We start from the raw sequence: 16,046 nt of genomic DNA on the forward strand, positions 1-16,046 counted from the left end.
CTGCACCACAAGACCTCCTTCTCCACCTATCCCCTGCCCATAAAACCTGAGAAAAACTTCGAAGCATTGTTTCTCTCTGCATCCTCGCTAGATTGAGTTAAGACTCACTAGACAATCTCTGATATGTAAATCGTTGCGCAGAATTTTCCCATATTTTTTCAAAGTCCCGTCAAGAAAACCAGAGAAATCTCACCAGCGCCCAGCGAGAAAACACACCGTATGTTCAGCCTCTTCCACTTGATTCACCCTGTTCTCATAGCGGCTTGCCTCTGATGGACTCGCCCCAGGAAAGCCTAACCTCTGTGGTGGCTGTTGCCAGGAAGACAGCACCATGGTTCATAGAGGGAACCCTCAACAAATGTCTGGGTGGTGTTGAGCAAAGGTGCCCATGATCAGGCAGACGTCCAGCTGGCAAAGTCAGCAACCCCGCCTGGGAGGCTGTGGCTGGGATAGACAGTGTCAGCTCACTCCATAAGAGGATGGGGCTACAGTGTCTTAAAAAGATGAATGATCCTCTTCATGCAGCCAGGGTAAGTCTGCCTCATGTCTCCCGCAGCACCCCTTAACACACCCATCCCATCTCCATGGTGATCGCACTCCCACCCATCTCGCAGGTTCACAACACTTGTCATGGCACACTCCCACACCCCTCCGCACTCTCTATGGGCCCCCCATAATCTGCTCCTCACATCCATGCTTCCATTCACATCTCACGCATGCCAGACTTCACCACGTTCTTACCTGGCAGGACTCCCGCCTACACTCTCCTCGTCTGTCTCACTGCTGGTCAAACACAAGCACAGCCGGCAAGAGAGGGCACAGCCTGCCAGTCAGCCTGAGCTGAGAACCCTAAACCCTTTGAGGCGCGAGCCCTTGAGCTGGCCGGCGAGGAGTTGGGCCGCACCTGTGCAGAGGACGAAGTTGGGCACCAGACTAAAGTGAGAACCCTCAAAACTTGCAGCCATGGCGCATGCCTCACATGAATTAACTTTCTCCCATTAGTCTGACCCTGTGATGCACTAATGCCTTCCCACTTCCCTTGCAGGTCAATCACTCGACCAGCCCAGATCATTCTCACATCCTCTGGAGACCACAGGCTCGATCAACGCAAAGGGATATATCTCAGAGTCGAGCATCGAGGAGGCATCACAGCTGACACATGTACCCTCCACTATACAGATATTCACACCTTGGTGGGATTAACTAGTAGGCAGTCTTCTGGGTCACTCACTGGTGAACACCTCACAGATGAAGATCCACAGCTGTTGGGGAAGAAATATCCCAGGGAACTGGCACTCGGAGGGACGCTGGAGTCTGGACTCTGCTGAGCCCCAGGCCAATGATGTGCCCCTGGGTCCAGTCATCTCGGGGTTGCTGGAGCTGCAAAGGCAGAGTCGTGAGCATCAGGAAGGATTGACAGCATCCCTCCTCACAATGCAAAGACCGACTGGAGGACTCCTATTGTCTTCTGTCTGAGGAGATGGTGCAGTCACTCCTACGCAACAAAGCCAACTTTGCGAGGGTGGCGTCAACAGCGGAGCTCATGGTGCAGGAGGTGCACTCCATGGCGGGGGAACGTCTGCTCCATAGATCAGCTCTCAGTGTGTGAGTTCCATGGTGCAGGGCTTCAACTGCATGGTGCAGGCACTAATGAGAATCCACGAGTGTCAGTGCCAGAAGATGACAGGACTTCTGGATCTCACTCCAGTTTTCCCGCTATACCATGGGGGAGTCCAAGGGCCTCCAGGGCACCCAAAGGAAGAGAATAGGCAGGAGGGCAGCCCGGGCCTTCCACCCAGGAAGGGGTGTCCAGCCCATCTGATACTCCCTTCGCTGTGAGCTGCACACCCCCAGCTCCGCGGACGGCAGCAATAACACCCTTGCAGTGCAAAAGTAGGCCCAGACCCTCAAGGAGCATGCTCGCCAAGTCATCTCAGGCAACAGGGTGTGGAGGGCAGCAGGCCGCTTCAACCTCAACTGTGGATCCAGGGGAAACACCTAGGTGTAGCGGGAGGGTGAGGAAAACTAAGAAACTATAGGTACCTAGTGGGCACAATGAACCTCGGCACCAGTAGAGATAAGTCAACATTGTAATATCAATCTTGCAGAAAAATCACTTTGTTCACCCATACAGACTCTCAACGATGTCATGCCATTGCACATGCTCCACAAACCCCCACGCACCCTCAGCGCTTCATCCCTGTGCAGTCTGAGAATAGCAATGCTATGTCTCTCCCACCTCCCACACTGATGACCCAGTACAGTAGGGTTGCTGCTGGTACAGGCCCCAGTTCCCTACCCTCACCTCCCCTGCAATCCCCAGCTATGGAAGGTTCACCCCCACCCCCGTCCCCAACATCAATGCTCAGGCCTCCCATGTCTGCCAATATTCTCTAGTTATGAGGATCCCAAGGGCAGAAAACATGTAGAGAGTCTGTCCACCTAGTCAGTAGGTGGAGAAAAACACCTGGACCCCTGACCTCGGATGAGGTAATAGCAGCTGAGATGTGTCATTCAACCTCTCAGGGCCCCAAGATAAGCCCATTCATTGGCAGGTTGCATTCAGCTCTGTGTCAGACATTTCACAGACATAAGAGGAACTTTGCTCTGTCCTCACTGCAAGTCACCATCATTCTCCAGTAACATCCGGCCAGTCATTTTACTACCGTGCCTGAACGTAGCCACCATCACGGTGAACTCCGCAGTAGTGAGTGGATGTCAAACCCCATGTTGGGAGTGGTCTTCACAACCTAGTCCTGGTCATCCCCAACCCGAGACGCTATAAGGGTGTCCCTAGCCCTGAACCCCATGCGGGCCTGCGCCTTTACCCAAAGTCCTTCCTCCTTTGCAGGTTGCCCTTCACCTCCCTCCTCAACATCTTCCTCATCTGAGGAGATGTACCGCACCGCCATGTCGTCCTGGTCTAGCTGCTCTCCCCGCTCCTGTACCTGGTTGTACAGAATGCAGCAGACCACTCTGATGCGGGACACCCTCCGGGGCTCCCCCCGACCGGTCCAGGTAACAGAACCGCATCTTGAGCCATCCAACCACCTGCTCGACCAGCGCACGTATTGATACATGAGCCTCGTTGTATCGAGTCTCAGCGGGTATTTGTGACCTCCGCACTGGCGACATCACCTACCGCCTGATAGCCGCTGCTCTCCTTTAGAAACAGCTGGAATCTGCGACGCCTCAAGATTTAAGTATCTTGGATGCTCTCCGGGAAACGGGCACACATCTGCATGATGTTTATTGTGGGGTCACAGACGATCTGGACATTAATGGAGTGGTATCCTTTGCAGTTCACAAAAAGCACCCCATGCTGCAATCGGAAGCGCAGAGCCATGAGGGTGCAGTTGATAACACCCTGCACCTAAGGCATGCCTGCTATGTGAGCTAAGCCCATGGCCTGTCATCCTGGCTCTCCTGGTACTGGTCCAAGTTGATGCACATGTGGGCTTCCACGAATAGCGCATGTGTGTGGCTGACTGAGGGATGCCACACAGGTCACCCGTGCAGCTCTGAAAAGAGTCGCTGGCATAGATGTTCAGAGCGGCAATTACAATGGGTGATCTCCCAGTCCAAGTGATACCAACTCTTACATCATCTGGCACAGGTGGTCCACAGACGCCAGGGACAGATAGCCTTCTCTGGCACTGGACCTCTGACATCTGGAGGTAGGAATTTCTATAGTGGAATACTCATGGCTGGTAGTGTCTCCTGCGAGGCTCTGCCATCTGTGACCCTGCTCCCAGAAGATCAATGTGCCCTGCCTCCCCCTCCTTCGCAAGGCGCTGGTCCTGGCCACATGTAGCAGTACACTGATGCTGCTGCTTGATCGCATTCAAAAGAATTGCCAACTCAACTGCTCCATGATTCTCCTGAATCAAAAACTGAAAGGAAGAGAATATCAATGTGAGTGATGAGGAGTTCTGACAGTGCCCTGACCTTTAACCCCCTCAGGATCTGTGGCACCAGCCCACCTGCATCCCCTTATGTGAACACCTTTCCAATGAGCTTCACTCCTTCCCCTGTCACACAACAGCTTCTTCACCACAGTTGCTCCTCTCAACTCCACCTGAACGAAGCACCTCAACACTGAGAGCCTCAGCGGGACAAGTTTTAGGAGTGAGGGCAGTTGAATGCATTCAATGGACCGGCCACAAGACAAAATGCTGCCACCTGTCACCTCCTGATGAGTGACTTTGTTATAATATCTTCCAATGGGGGTCACATCTGTGTCACCGCTCTGTTCTGGAAACATGAGTTCAATGTTTGGCTGGGCTTCCAAAGGGTTAACAACTGGGCGTCAATCAGTGGCACACTCATGCATTGCAATGCTGACTAAATTGGCACAACTGATTCGTCAAGGAAGAGTTAGGGGACTGATTAGGCAACTGGCTTCCCCTTGTGTTAGGTGAAGCACACCTAATGCATATGAAGGCTAAATTCTGAATTCTCCCTCAATGAACCCGAACAGGCGCCGGAGTGTGGCAACAAGGGGATTTTCACAGTAATTTAATTGCGGTGTTAATGTAAGCTTACTTGTGACACTAATAAAGATTATTATTATTACATTACTGATGATTGAGAGTAAACTGACGGGGCAGTAACGAACTGGATCAATTTGTGCTGCATTTTTGGACAGGGTGTACCTGAGGAAGCTTCCACAATAAAATGGTCTGAACTCCACTATTCTATATATAAAACACAATCCCGTTCCCTGATGTTTTAAATATAAAACATTCCCTACGCACTTTTAGCCTATACATATTACAGTTCCCGCTCCATTATCCTTTATGTAATACATTCCCAACTGCCCAATATCCTGGCTGTAAAACATTTCCTGCTATTTTAAATTTAGTACACACCCTGTGTATTTTATATAAACCCAGTCTGTTCTCTTGAACATAAGACATTTACCATTGAATAAATCAGTGTCAAGTTTCTGTTATCCTCTGGTCAAATATCCTCCAACCATTCTGATAGGGAACTGGTAGAATGGCTCAGAGAAAGGGTCCCAATCTCATTGGAAATCTATACACTTTTACGTGCCCCTTTACAAGGCCAACCAGGGTAGTGGGGTGGTCAATAAACTTCCAACAGTTTTCTGCTGCTTTCAAATAAAGAATATTGGCATCCAGAATGGTTCCATTGGGCCCAGCGGAGTGAGGGGACCCAGCCCAGGGACCACCAAATATGGTCAAATTACTTTTGAAAACTTCACAATTGGCACACAATGGGATCTCTGGTGTTGGGGGTTTCTGGCATCTTGGGAGTAGCAGGCACTCAAAATACACCTTAATGGCTTGGCTATCTGCTGGCATCCTACTGATGATCTCAAGATTGGGTAGTACTGGAGAGAACCAGTGCGCATGGTCCCAACTTACTGTTGTCTTGTACAAACACACTCTTCGTATGTGGCACAATCTCAGCTTTAGCCTTGTATTGCTTGCACATTGCTTTGATTGTATAGTGCAGCCAGAGTTTAACATTATCTCATCTTTTCAGCAGAGGCAGACTGCATGCAACAGTGAGAGCACCTCTGCAGGAGAGACTTTCACACAATACAGCTTCCACTTCTACAGAGTCTGCAATTGAACAGAAAGGGGCTCCCTCGTGAGATAGGCCACTAGCTCTCCTCTTGAAGAGATACACTGTCAACGAGGAACTTTTTCTAGTCCAGGGCAACATAGTTATTCAGAATGACCAAAGGAGATGGCGGTGTGACTTAAGAAGTTCTACACATCACACACCCGCAACCTGCACTTACCACTTCACCTTCCTGCTGGGACAGGAGCTTTTACACTTTGTGGGGGAAAGGAGGGAAATTTTCTGTTTCCTGCAAATAAATTTTGGGATGAAACACTCTGTACAGTACAGGCTGTTGTAAAAAACACAGTTTAGTGAAAAGATAGTCAAAGAAAATGATTTTGTGCTGCTTGGCGGCTCAGACCAAATGGATTTTAGAGCTTTTGTAGATTGTGATTTTAAGAAGTATACACTTTGAAATTGCAGCATTAAAGCCAAATTTGCCCAGCTATGCACTAAATAGCAGTGACAGTATGGAGGTTGTATAATTAGCAGGCAAAACCATTAACCTTACTCAGTCCAACCATCACACAAAGTTAAGATGATCTATTAGCTGGTATTAAAAATAGCTTGCATCGATCTCGGACACAACTGCGTTTGTGGTGCTAAAATTCATTGCAGTGCCCTGAACGAGGGGGAAAACAATCAGTGAAAGTTACTGATCCGGCAACCAGTCACTATCCAGTGACCTCTTCCAAAGTCCGTTTGTGGACAGATGGGAATGAGCTTCAATGACCTGCACAGTAAAATTATTCGTTAAACATTCGCCATCTAAGTTCACAGATGAAGAATGGCCACTTGGCTGAGGTATTGGGACCTGCAGATGCACAGTCCAACAAGAATTAGTATGTCAAGGAGACAAGGATAGCGGGAAACTTGACAATGGAATAAGAACAGTGAGCGAGATTCCCTGGCCTTCCCGCGGCATGTTTCTTGGTGGCAGGAAGCGGCCCGCCATTGGCCAGCGGTAGGATGTTCTAGATCCGCTGCTGTCAACGGGATTTCCCATTGAATCCACCCCACACCGCCGGGAAACTTTTGGCGGGGATGCGCTGTTGGTAGGACCAGAAGATCCCGCTGGCATGAACAGCCGGAAGATCGTGCCCAGTGTGTATTTGTTAAGGGAAGTAAGGGTTACCAATTATCAATAGAGGTGGGTTGAAAGCAATGGGTGCTAGTTTTGATTTCAACCAGTCAGGCAGTAAAATGTTCCATATAAGGTGCTGACTGATCATCTTACACTAGTCAGGAAGGATTGAAAAATGCTGCTCCTGACTGCTGATCACTAGAGAAAAGTACCTTCGGGCAGAAAAGAGTTATAGGGAACATGTTGAAATAATTAAAATTCTTCCATATTTGTATGTAGTTGAGTCAACCATGCCAGAGGTTCTTCTTTGAAGGTATCTGAACACAGCAAAAATTGAGAATATTCTGGAACATAGGGTCACTTATGTAAACATTGCAATGGATTCACACTGTGGTGTGTTTTGTGACAGCATTGGTCTCCAGGGTTATGACGGGTTACATCACTCATTCGAACATTTGTATGTCGCATATCATCCTAAAAACACAACAAGATCTAACTTGTATTAAATTTATGGATGGAGACCAATCTCACATTTAGAAGTTGAGAATGTGCACAGGTGTTGTCAAATTGAAATACTCCCTGCAGTAACCTGCAGAGAATATGTGTCATAAAATGTAAAGGCATTGACACCACTCTGTCCATTGGCATTTTGGGTACCAGTACTCTGAAAGACCAATTAAATTGGTAACTTGGGGTGTGGGGTGGGGGCAGTGAGGATTAGACACTGGCCTTTCGCCTCTTGAACCCAGATTTAAACTGATGGGATGGAAGTCTCCTGGCTGGAATGGTATATTTGAAATGATATTGGGCAATTTCAATCCAGGGCAAGGGACCACAGCCGACTTGAGGGAGTTTTAATCCTTCTCTAACTGTGTTCCTAGAACTTGCTGCCGAAAGTGTTCCAATTCCTCAGCACTAACCTCCCTCACCTCAATAAGCACAAATGTTCACAAAAAGTCATTGAGAAATATTAAGGGGTGGGAGGGAGTTAAGAAAGAACTTTACCTTTCACCTAGTTGATATTACTGCTTCAAATATCTTGCAAGAACAGCATCTTCTTGCAGGTTCTATTTCCCAATGTGCCTGTAAAACATTCCATGAATCCTGTTTGGATGAATAGAACTCAATTCCTGGGAATCTGGGATATCTTAATTTTAACTACTGTCTTGAGCGACTGTTGTAAATATTCCCTAATGTAAATGGTATTTTAAAAGCAAGGACGCGTCATTATTAAGAGTGTAATAGCTCACGCAATACTATATCCAGTGCATATAATGTGACTGTTACTGAATCAAAATGGATTAGCTTTAGCTTTCCTTTGTTGTAACAAAGAATTTTGTTAATCCCCTTTTTTAATAGTCTTACTTGGGAGCAAGTGACCTGTTTGAGTGTGAGAACATGCAGTTTTGAATTCCTAGTATCCTAATCTCAGCAGTAGAGATGCTACCATTTGACTCCGAGAAAGGAATTTTCTGCCACTGTTCCTATTCTTGTTATCCAGTGATCCCGTTGGAAAGTGCTTATGGGGAGATGTAAATTGAAGACTCAGCTGCAATACCCTTCATGGCCAATAGCCGTCACTGTCTAGCCTCATACATGTCATTTGGGCAGCTGGCACCTCTGGAACTTGACCCCCACCAAGGAGACAGCACCTTCAGGAAATGGGAGGAGCAAGCTGAGAAAAAGAGAGGGGAAAGTCAGTGCAAGAAGAAAATCTGTTTCTTCCTCAACAATCCAGAATTCTCCTCTACTTAGGCATCTTCCTTTGGTACTTTCCCATTCTCAGATGTCCTCATGTAACTGAACCATGCACTGATGTCGCACTGGAATGCCGTGCCCAATAGCTTCCCTGATATCTGCACATCTTATTCCTGGTGAGAATTTCACATTATACCCCTACCAAAAATGTTCCATAATCCCTCTGTCAGCATATTGTTTAAAGTTTTCTTTTTGATAAGGCAGCAATTTTAATTGATGTTCTCTAGACCTGCCCATGAAGATGGGTCACTTGGGTGGGCCTCAGCCCAAAGTTAACAACTTCAAATGGGGGATGGGGTGCCATTTTATAAAATAAATTCACACGAAGGACTTGCATATTCGAGGCCTTTTTTAAAAAAAAACGAAGGTTTTCAAGAAAACTAGATTGTATCAATCACAAGAGGTCAGTTGACTGCTGAGAAAAGGTCAGGCCATGTGGCATCACGATTAAGACTAGCAGGTTTCACTGCTCCCCATTGCTTAAAGTTCACAATAACTGTATCTTTAAAACAATATAAATTGCTAAATAAAAAATAGCTCAAAGCTCCCTGTAAATATTATGTATTTTAATTGCTGTTGCAATCATTTCTTAAAGCACTAATTTTTTATTTTATTTTTGCAATCACTTGTTAATCACTGTATGTATGTTAGATTTTTTTTTACCTGTCAATAGGATTTTCTGTGTGTTTTTTTGCTGTGGGCTGTAAGCTAGGCTTACAGATACATTTCTGCTAGTCTTTTTTTTAGCTTCAATGTATTTGAGGTTCTTTGTATTATTGCAAATATATTTATTGCTCTCTACTGACTTCTGGACAGCTGACTGCTTTTGTTTATCTGTGTGTGTGATTAGAGACCTTCGGATTAGTGCAGAGCTTTCTTTCAAGAGTATATCTCAACATTAGGGATGAAATAACAAGTGCAGAATACCATTGGTAGTCAGCAGTGCTAGATCCCACAACCCCCACTATCCAAGCACACCCATGGTTCTGGTGTACACTGGTGAAAGGCAGGGGACAGGTTTAAGTGGGCTGGTAACTGTCAGAACCACTGAAAGATGGCCAGGTTTCCTACCTTAAAAAGGGCACTATCCTTTTATTAGTTTTTTAAAATGCTTTTCTTTGTCAAAATGCAACTCATCAATAATGGTTGCACTGCAAAAACATATCATGCACACTCCCTGAAAGAACAAAAGGAATCCCCACTTAAATTCCTCTAATTTTGTTTCTCTCAGTGAGCATGTGTTCCTGCTGTTTTATTTGCAATCCAGCTGGCATTATGCAGCACAGACGGCAGCAAATTCCTGTCATTCACTGTCTGAAAAATGGGGTAATGTACTGGTTTATTGTACAGTTGTACCCCAAAGAATAGTCCTCCTGGAGGAGAAACATTTTAAAAAATATAATTCTACCTCCCCACCCATCAAACTCTAGCTTCCTTCTAATTGAACCCAGAGTATTAATGCAGAGGCGGAACCATACAGCTAGCTAAGGTAGCTAATTATTTGAGATATGTGGCTCATTGTATTGTATACTCTAATTATTTCACCCCTTCTGTTGTAATGGTAGGAATCGTTCTTTAGATGAAACGCATTGTGACCGTTGAATATGTTCATTATCTCTTACCAAATAGCACTGCAATTGTTAATATCCAATAAATATTTTTAAATAAAACATTCCTGTGGTTCATGGTACATTCAGCTGTCAATTATAGCTTGAGATAACACACACCACTAAGAGCTTTTTTTTACATCTCTTATTGTTATTGAAGAAAGATTTTAATTTGAAACGTTAATTATGAAGTTGATTTGTATAATTTTTTTACCTGGCATTTAACAATAAAGCATATTATTATTATCTTTATATTTCTTGATGTTGATTGGGTTTGAGAATTGACACCTTTCAAATTTTTGGCACTGCTCTTCACCATTCAGACTTGCAGAATCTCCGTATTGTACAAGGGTAGATAGTTATCCCAGCTTCATTCCGCACTCACCCAGAATTTAGCAGCTCACATTTTGTCCCCCATTAAACGTCATATTTTTCTTCCACTGACTCCCTTTCTCCACTGTTAGTTTCAAAATCCGCATCCTCGTCTTCAAATACCTCCTACCTCTGTAATCTTCATCAGCTCGACATTCTCTGGAATTGTCGTAGTTCGACCAGTGTTATAGAACTGTGCCCAGCAAGCATCAGCAGAATCAGCTGAAAAGATGACAAATGAAACCTTTGTAAAACTGCTTGCTCCCTTTTCTCGTTACCAAGTCAGGAAATACTGCAGGAAAATGGTTCTTTAACTAACACTGAGAAAGAATGCAACATACAACAAGAAGACACTAAAAAACCTGCAGAATGGCAGTTAAGTGTCAAACAAACTTTAATGTGGATAATTATATGGGAATGCACTTTGAGAGGAAAATCAGAAACATTACTTACATTTCAGCAAATAAAACAGAATGGGGTAGAAGAGGGATTTATGGATAGAGCTGAACAGATCGTTAAAGCCACATCACAGGTCAGCAAAGCATGTAATGTGAAAGCACCGGGATTTATTTACAGGAATATGCAATTCAAAAGTATTGAAGTTATGTTAAATTTGTTTAGGACCCTGGTCAAGCCACATTTCAAGTGCTGTGTATAGTTCTAGACTCCAGACGAAAGAAGGACATGGAACCACTGGCAAAGGTGCAAGGAATTACAAGGATGGTAGAGTAACCGAGAGATTACAGATTTAACAGGTTGGTTTTTTTTTAAAAGACCTGATAGAACTCTTTTAAATTACAGATTGGACAGATTAAATGTGAAATGTTTCCATCTGTGGAACCATCCAAATCTAGGAGCCAGAAATGCAAGATAGTTACCAATAAATGCAATGTAGAAATAGGACTAATTTCTTCACCCAAGAGTGGTTAGAATGTGGAACTTACTGGCCAGAGCAAGTGGTTGAGGTAAATAGCTTTGATGTTTTCAAAGAAAACTTGACAACTTAAAGAAAAGGGAATAGAAAGCTGTGCTGAAAGGCTTTGATGAGGCAGATGGTATGGGAGGAGATTGATGTTGAGTATAAACACCAGCTCAGACTAGTTCTACGCAATTCTAACCAACACCAATATAAAATCACAAATTATCAGCTTTTCTAACAAAATTGTGATTGCTTATCAGCTTCAGAGTGACTGTTCAATTTGTTTTCCTTTAGAGGTTTCCCTTGGGCAGCCCTCTTACTAATCAATGTGCTGCCCTTTGGTGATCTCGTCATCAGATATGGAATTAGCATTCTGCTTTTCTAACAGCGCACAGTTCCATCTCTTGTCATGTTTATCCTTCCACGGCCTGTTGTCAACCTACTTGTTCCATGTGTGCCAAAGGCAGGATTTTAGATATATTGGATTACAAATATTTGGCAATTTAAGGGTTAGCAGCCTGTGTTAGTGTGTTTCATTGCAGTCGTCATGTTTTTAAAAAGAATCTTGTTCTACATGACCAGAATACTTTTAAGAGCCAAGGTGAAATTGACCAGTGTAATGTGCTTTCAACCTGGGCTAAAGCAATGCTGACCAAGGGGAGTCCTTGGGCTGGATTCTCGGTTTTTAGGCCTATTTCCCCACGCTGTCGTAAAAATTGTGGACTGTCACACCAGAAAAAATGGCGTGAAAAGGCCATATTCCTAGCCCTGCAGGGGGTTAGCAGGGAACCAGAGTAAGTCTAGCTGCTTTTGCTGCAGTTACAGGCCCCTGCACTTCCGGGTCAGTGGCCGCACATGCAGAGCTGGACCCTGAACATAGTGCCCCTGATCGGCCGCGCGCCCGACCCTGACCGCCCGCCCAAACATTGCCCGGCCCCGTATAAGGCCACCACCCTCCAATCGGCCCGCCCCCGACCAGGGCGGCCACGGCAGGAACATGTTAGATCCAAGCCGTTGGGACTTTGGCCGGTTGGGGGTGGAGAATGACGGGGCGGGTCTCCAGCAATGGCCGCAGATAGATGATATGCGGCACAGAGTACTCCGCTTTTTGGGGCCCGGAGAATCGGGGAACCGGCAATGGTCCCGATTTTATGTGCCGAAATGGATTCTCTGCCCCGGCTGCGATTCTGGCATCAGGATGCAGAGAATCTGCTCCGTGTTTTCAATCTGGAGAGTTAAATTGTTTTCAGCTTGAGGAGATAATGTCATTGCTGGGTGGAGCTTTAAGGTATTCAAACATTTTGAGAAAGCTTTTTGAGTTGAGTACTGATCTGGCTGAACTTTTCGGCCACAAGTAAAATATTTTGATCCGAGTAGGATAGTTAAAGCAGTACCAGTATAGAATTGTACCAGTTGCATGTGCGGTTGCCGTCCTCCCCACGGGCAGTGGCCGCGTAATTTACACAGTGCCGCTTTTATGCGGCGCCAAGGCCCGGCACGCTTAAATGACGCGACGCCACTCCTAGCCCCTCGGGGGTGGGAGAATAGGGTGCGAGGAGCGGCCTCCGACGCTGGAATGAAACATTCCGGTTTTCACTCCGACGTCGGGACTTAGTCTCCCGATGGGAGAATCTCGCCCCTATGTCTAGTATTGGATAAGTTGCAACTTAATTTAAGCATTGGGAAAAGCTGAGCCATTATCTTTGGTTCCAAACATCTCACCCGAGCCACCAATTCCATCACCCTCCCAAAATGTAAGAGGTCGAACATGACTATTTGCAACCTCAGTATCCTATTCAGCTGTTCCTGATCTTCTATCAAAGACTGCTTACATTCACCACCATAACATCACCCATCTTTCCTGATACTGATACACTCATCCAAACCTTATTACCTCCCCACTATTTCAAAGCTCTCCTGACTGGTTTCCCATCCACCACCAACTTCAGCTCATTCAAAACTCAAAGATCCACATCCCATCCCATAATGTCTGGCTCGCCCATCAAACACCTTGCTAACCTACATTGGTTTCTGCTCCAATTTAAAAATCTCACTCTAGCGGTATATTGCCTTAAATTACCTCACCAATTCTTATCTCAGTAACCTCATGCAGCCCTTTCAAACCTCAGGAACTTTTGTGCACCACCTCAAATTCTACATTCTGGAATTCTCTCCCTGAATCTCTACCACCCTCACTTTCCTTAAAATTTAACCTTGATCAAACTTTTGGTCATCAGTTCTCCTGCTTCTTTCGTATCTGTGAAGCTTGCTTGGTACACTTTTGTATGTTAAAAGCACTATTGTACTGCAAGTTGATGTTTAAGAGCTAAACTGACGCACATACTTTTATCCCACCTTTAACTTTGATATGGCCCTATTCTAGGAATCTCAACCTTTTAATTGGGCATCTTCGAACAAAAGATGCCCTTTTCCAGTGTTATGCCAGATACATAATGTTTAAAATGTAGAGCATTACCACCCAAAGCTACCTGGGACATTCACTCCCTCGATTCTTAACGCGACAGTACATGGATACAGTGTCTTTGTCATTTCATATAAGGTGCATTTTTAAACATCTTTCACGACCTCAGGTCACCCCACAGCCATCATAAAAACACAGCTAACTGCAGTTCAAAATGTTAAATTCTTTCATGGCATGTGAGCATCTTTTATTACCCACCCCTAAATATCCTTGGGAAGGTGATGGCAAGTCACCTTCTTGAACCACTGCAGTCCATGTGGCGTAGGTACACCGTGTTCTTAGGAAGGGAATATCAGGTTCTTGACCCAGCAACAGCAATATAATTCCAAGTCAGGGTGGTTTATCACTTGCAGCTGAGGTGTTTCTATACTCTCGCTCTTCCGAGGTGGAATGTCGTGGGTTTGGAATGTGCTGTTGGAAGCAGACTTGCCGAGTTGGTGCAATGCATTTCGTAAATGGTACACACTGCTGCCACTGTGTGACAGTGGTGGAAGAAGTGAATGTTTATAGTGGATAGGGTGCCAATCAAGCAAGTTGCTTTGTTTTGTAGTGTTGAGTTTTTAAAAATGTCAAAGCTATACTCATCCAGGCCAGTGGTGAGTGACTTATGCCTTGTGGATACAAGAAGCTTTAGGTGGTCAGGAAGTTAGTTACTCACTGCATAATTCCGAACTGCTGACCTGCTCTTGTAGTCACAGTATTTATGAGGCCAGTCCAGTTGCTTCAGGTCAAAGGTGTACGTAGGAATTTGGATGTTGTTGATACAATAGTCAGGAACAGTAATACCACTGAATGCCAAGATGTGATGGTTGTATTCACCATTGCCTAGCTAGCACTTCTGTGGCACAAATGTTATTTGTCACTTATGTGCCCTATTCTGAACTTTTCCTGCATACAGACTCAAACTGCAACTTAGATACTGAAATAAATGGTACTTTTAGCAAACAGCCAGACTTTTGACCTTGTGATTGGAGGAAAGGTCATTGATGAAACAGCTGAAAATGGTTCTGAGAAACACTTGCAGTGATGTTCTGAGGCTGTGATAATTGTCCTCCAACAACCACAAGCATTTTCTTTATTGTTAGGTATGATTTCAATGAGTGAAGTGTTTCCCCTATGCTCCCATTAGGCTAAGGCTCCTTGATGTCACACTGAATCAACACTGATGTGGAGATGCCGGCGTTGGACTGGGGTGAACACAGTAAGAAGTTTTACAACACCAGGTTAAAGTCCAACAGGTTTGTTTCAAACACAAGCTTTCGGAGCGCAGCTCCTTCCTCAGGAGAATGGCGAGGTATGTTCCAGAAACATTTATATAGACAAAGTCAGAGATGCTGGACAATGCTTGGAATGCGAGCATTTGCAGGTAATCAAATCATTACAGATCCAGGGAGAGGGATAATCACAGGTTAAAGAGGTGTGAATTGTCTCAAGCCAGAACAGTTGGTAGGATTTTGCAAGTCCAGGCCAGATGGTGGGGGGTGGATGTAATGCGACATGAATCCAAGATCCCTGTTGAGGCCGCACTCATGCGTGCGGAACTTAGCTATAAGTTTTTGCTCGGCAATTCTGCGTTGTCGCGTGTCCTGAAGACCGCCTTGGAGAACGCTTACCCGGAGATCAGAGGCTGAATGCCCTTGACTGCTGAAGTGTTCCCCGACTGGAAGGGAACATTCCTGCCTGGTGATTGTCGCACGTTGCCCGTTCATTCGTTGTCGCAGTGTCTGCATGGTCTCGCCAATGTACCACGCTTTGGGACATCCTTTCCTGCAGCGTAAGAGGTAGACTACATTGGTCGAGTCGCACGAGTATGTGCCACGTACCTGGTGGGTGGTGTTACCACGTGTAATGGTGGTATCCAAGTCGATGATCTGGCATGTCTTGCAGAGATTGTCATAATGATGACCCACACCCCCACTACTGGCCTTCAAACAACCGCTCAACCTCAAACCATTGTTTGCAGCAAATTACCCAGCCTTCAGAACAGCGACCACGACACCACACAACCCTGCCAGGGCAATCTCTGCAAGACATGCCAGATCATCGACTTGGATACCACCATTACACGTGGTAACACCACCCACCAGGTACGCAGCACATACTCGTGGGACTCGACCAATGTAGTCTACCTCTTACGCTGCAGGAAAGAATGTCCCGAAGCGTGGTACATTGGCGAGACCATGCAGACACTGCGACAACGAATGAACGGGCATCATGCGACAATTACCA

The 16,046-nt window shown here is 45.5% G+C and overlaps 1 protein-coding gene across 8 annotated transcripts in view; it reads left to right on the forward strand.

Annotated features, from left to right (window-relative positions):
• myrf (myelin regulatory factor) overlaps positions 1–10,296 on the forward strand; it is a 380,450-nt gene extending 370,154 nt beyond the window's left edge. For 7 of the 8 annotated variants that reach the window (XM_038807647.1, XM_038807654.1, XM_038807650.1 and 4 more), the window contains one exon: positions 5,512–10,296. In XM_038807647.1, coding sequence (XP_038663575.1) covers positions 5,512–5,601 — 90 coding nt within the window. In that variant the 3' untranslated portion in view covers positions 5,602–10,296. The remainder of the gene's footprint in view (positions 1–5,511) is intronic. The other variant, XM_038807649.1, reaches the window with a different exon arrangement.
• Positions 10,297–16,046: the final 5,750 nt, after the last annotated feature.

The sequence above is a fragment of the Scyliorhinus canicula genome, chromosome 9 (assembly GCF_902713615.1).
Source record: "Scyliorhinus canicula chromosome 9, sScyCan1.1, whole genome shotgun sequence".
NCBI lineage: Eukaryota > Metazoa > Chordata > Chondrichthyes > Carcharhiniformes > Scyliorhinidae > Scyliorhinus > Scyliorhinus canicula.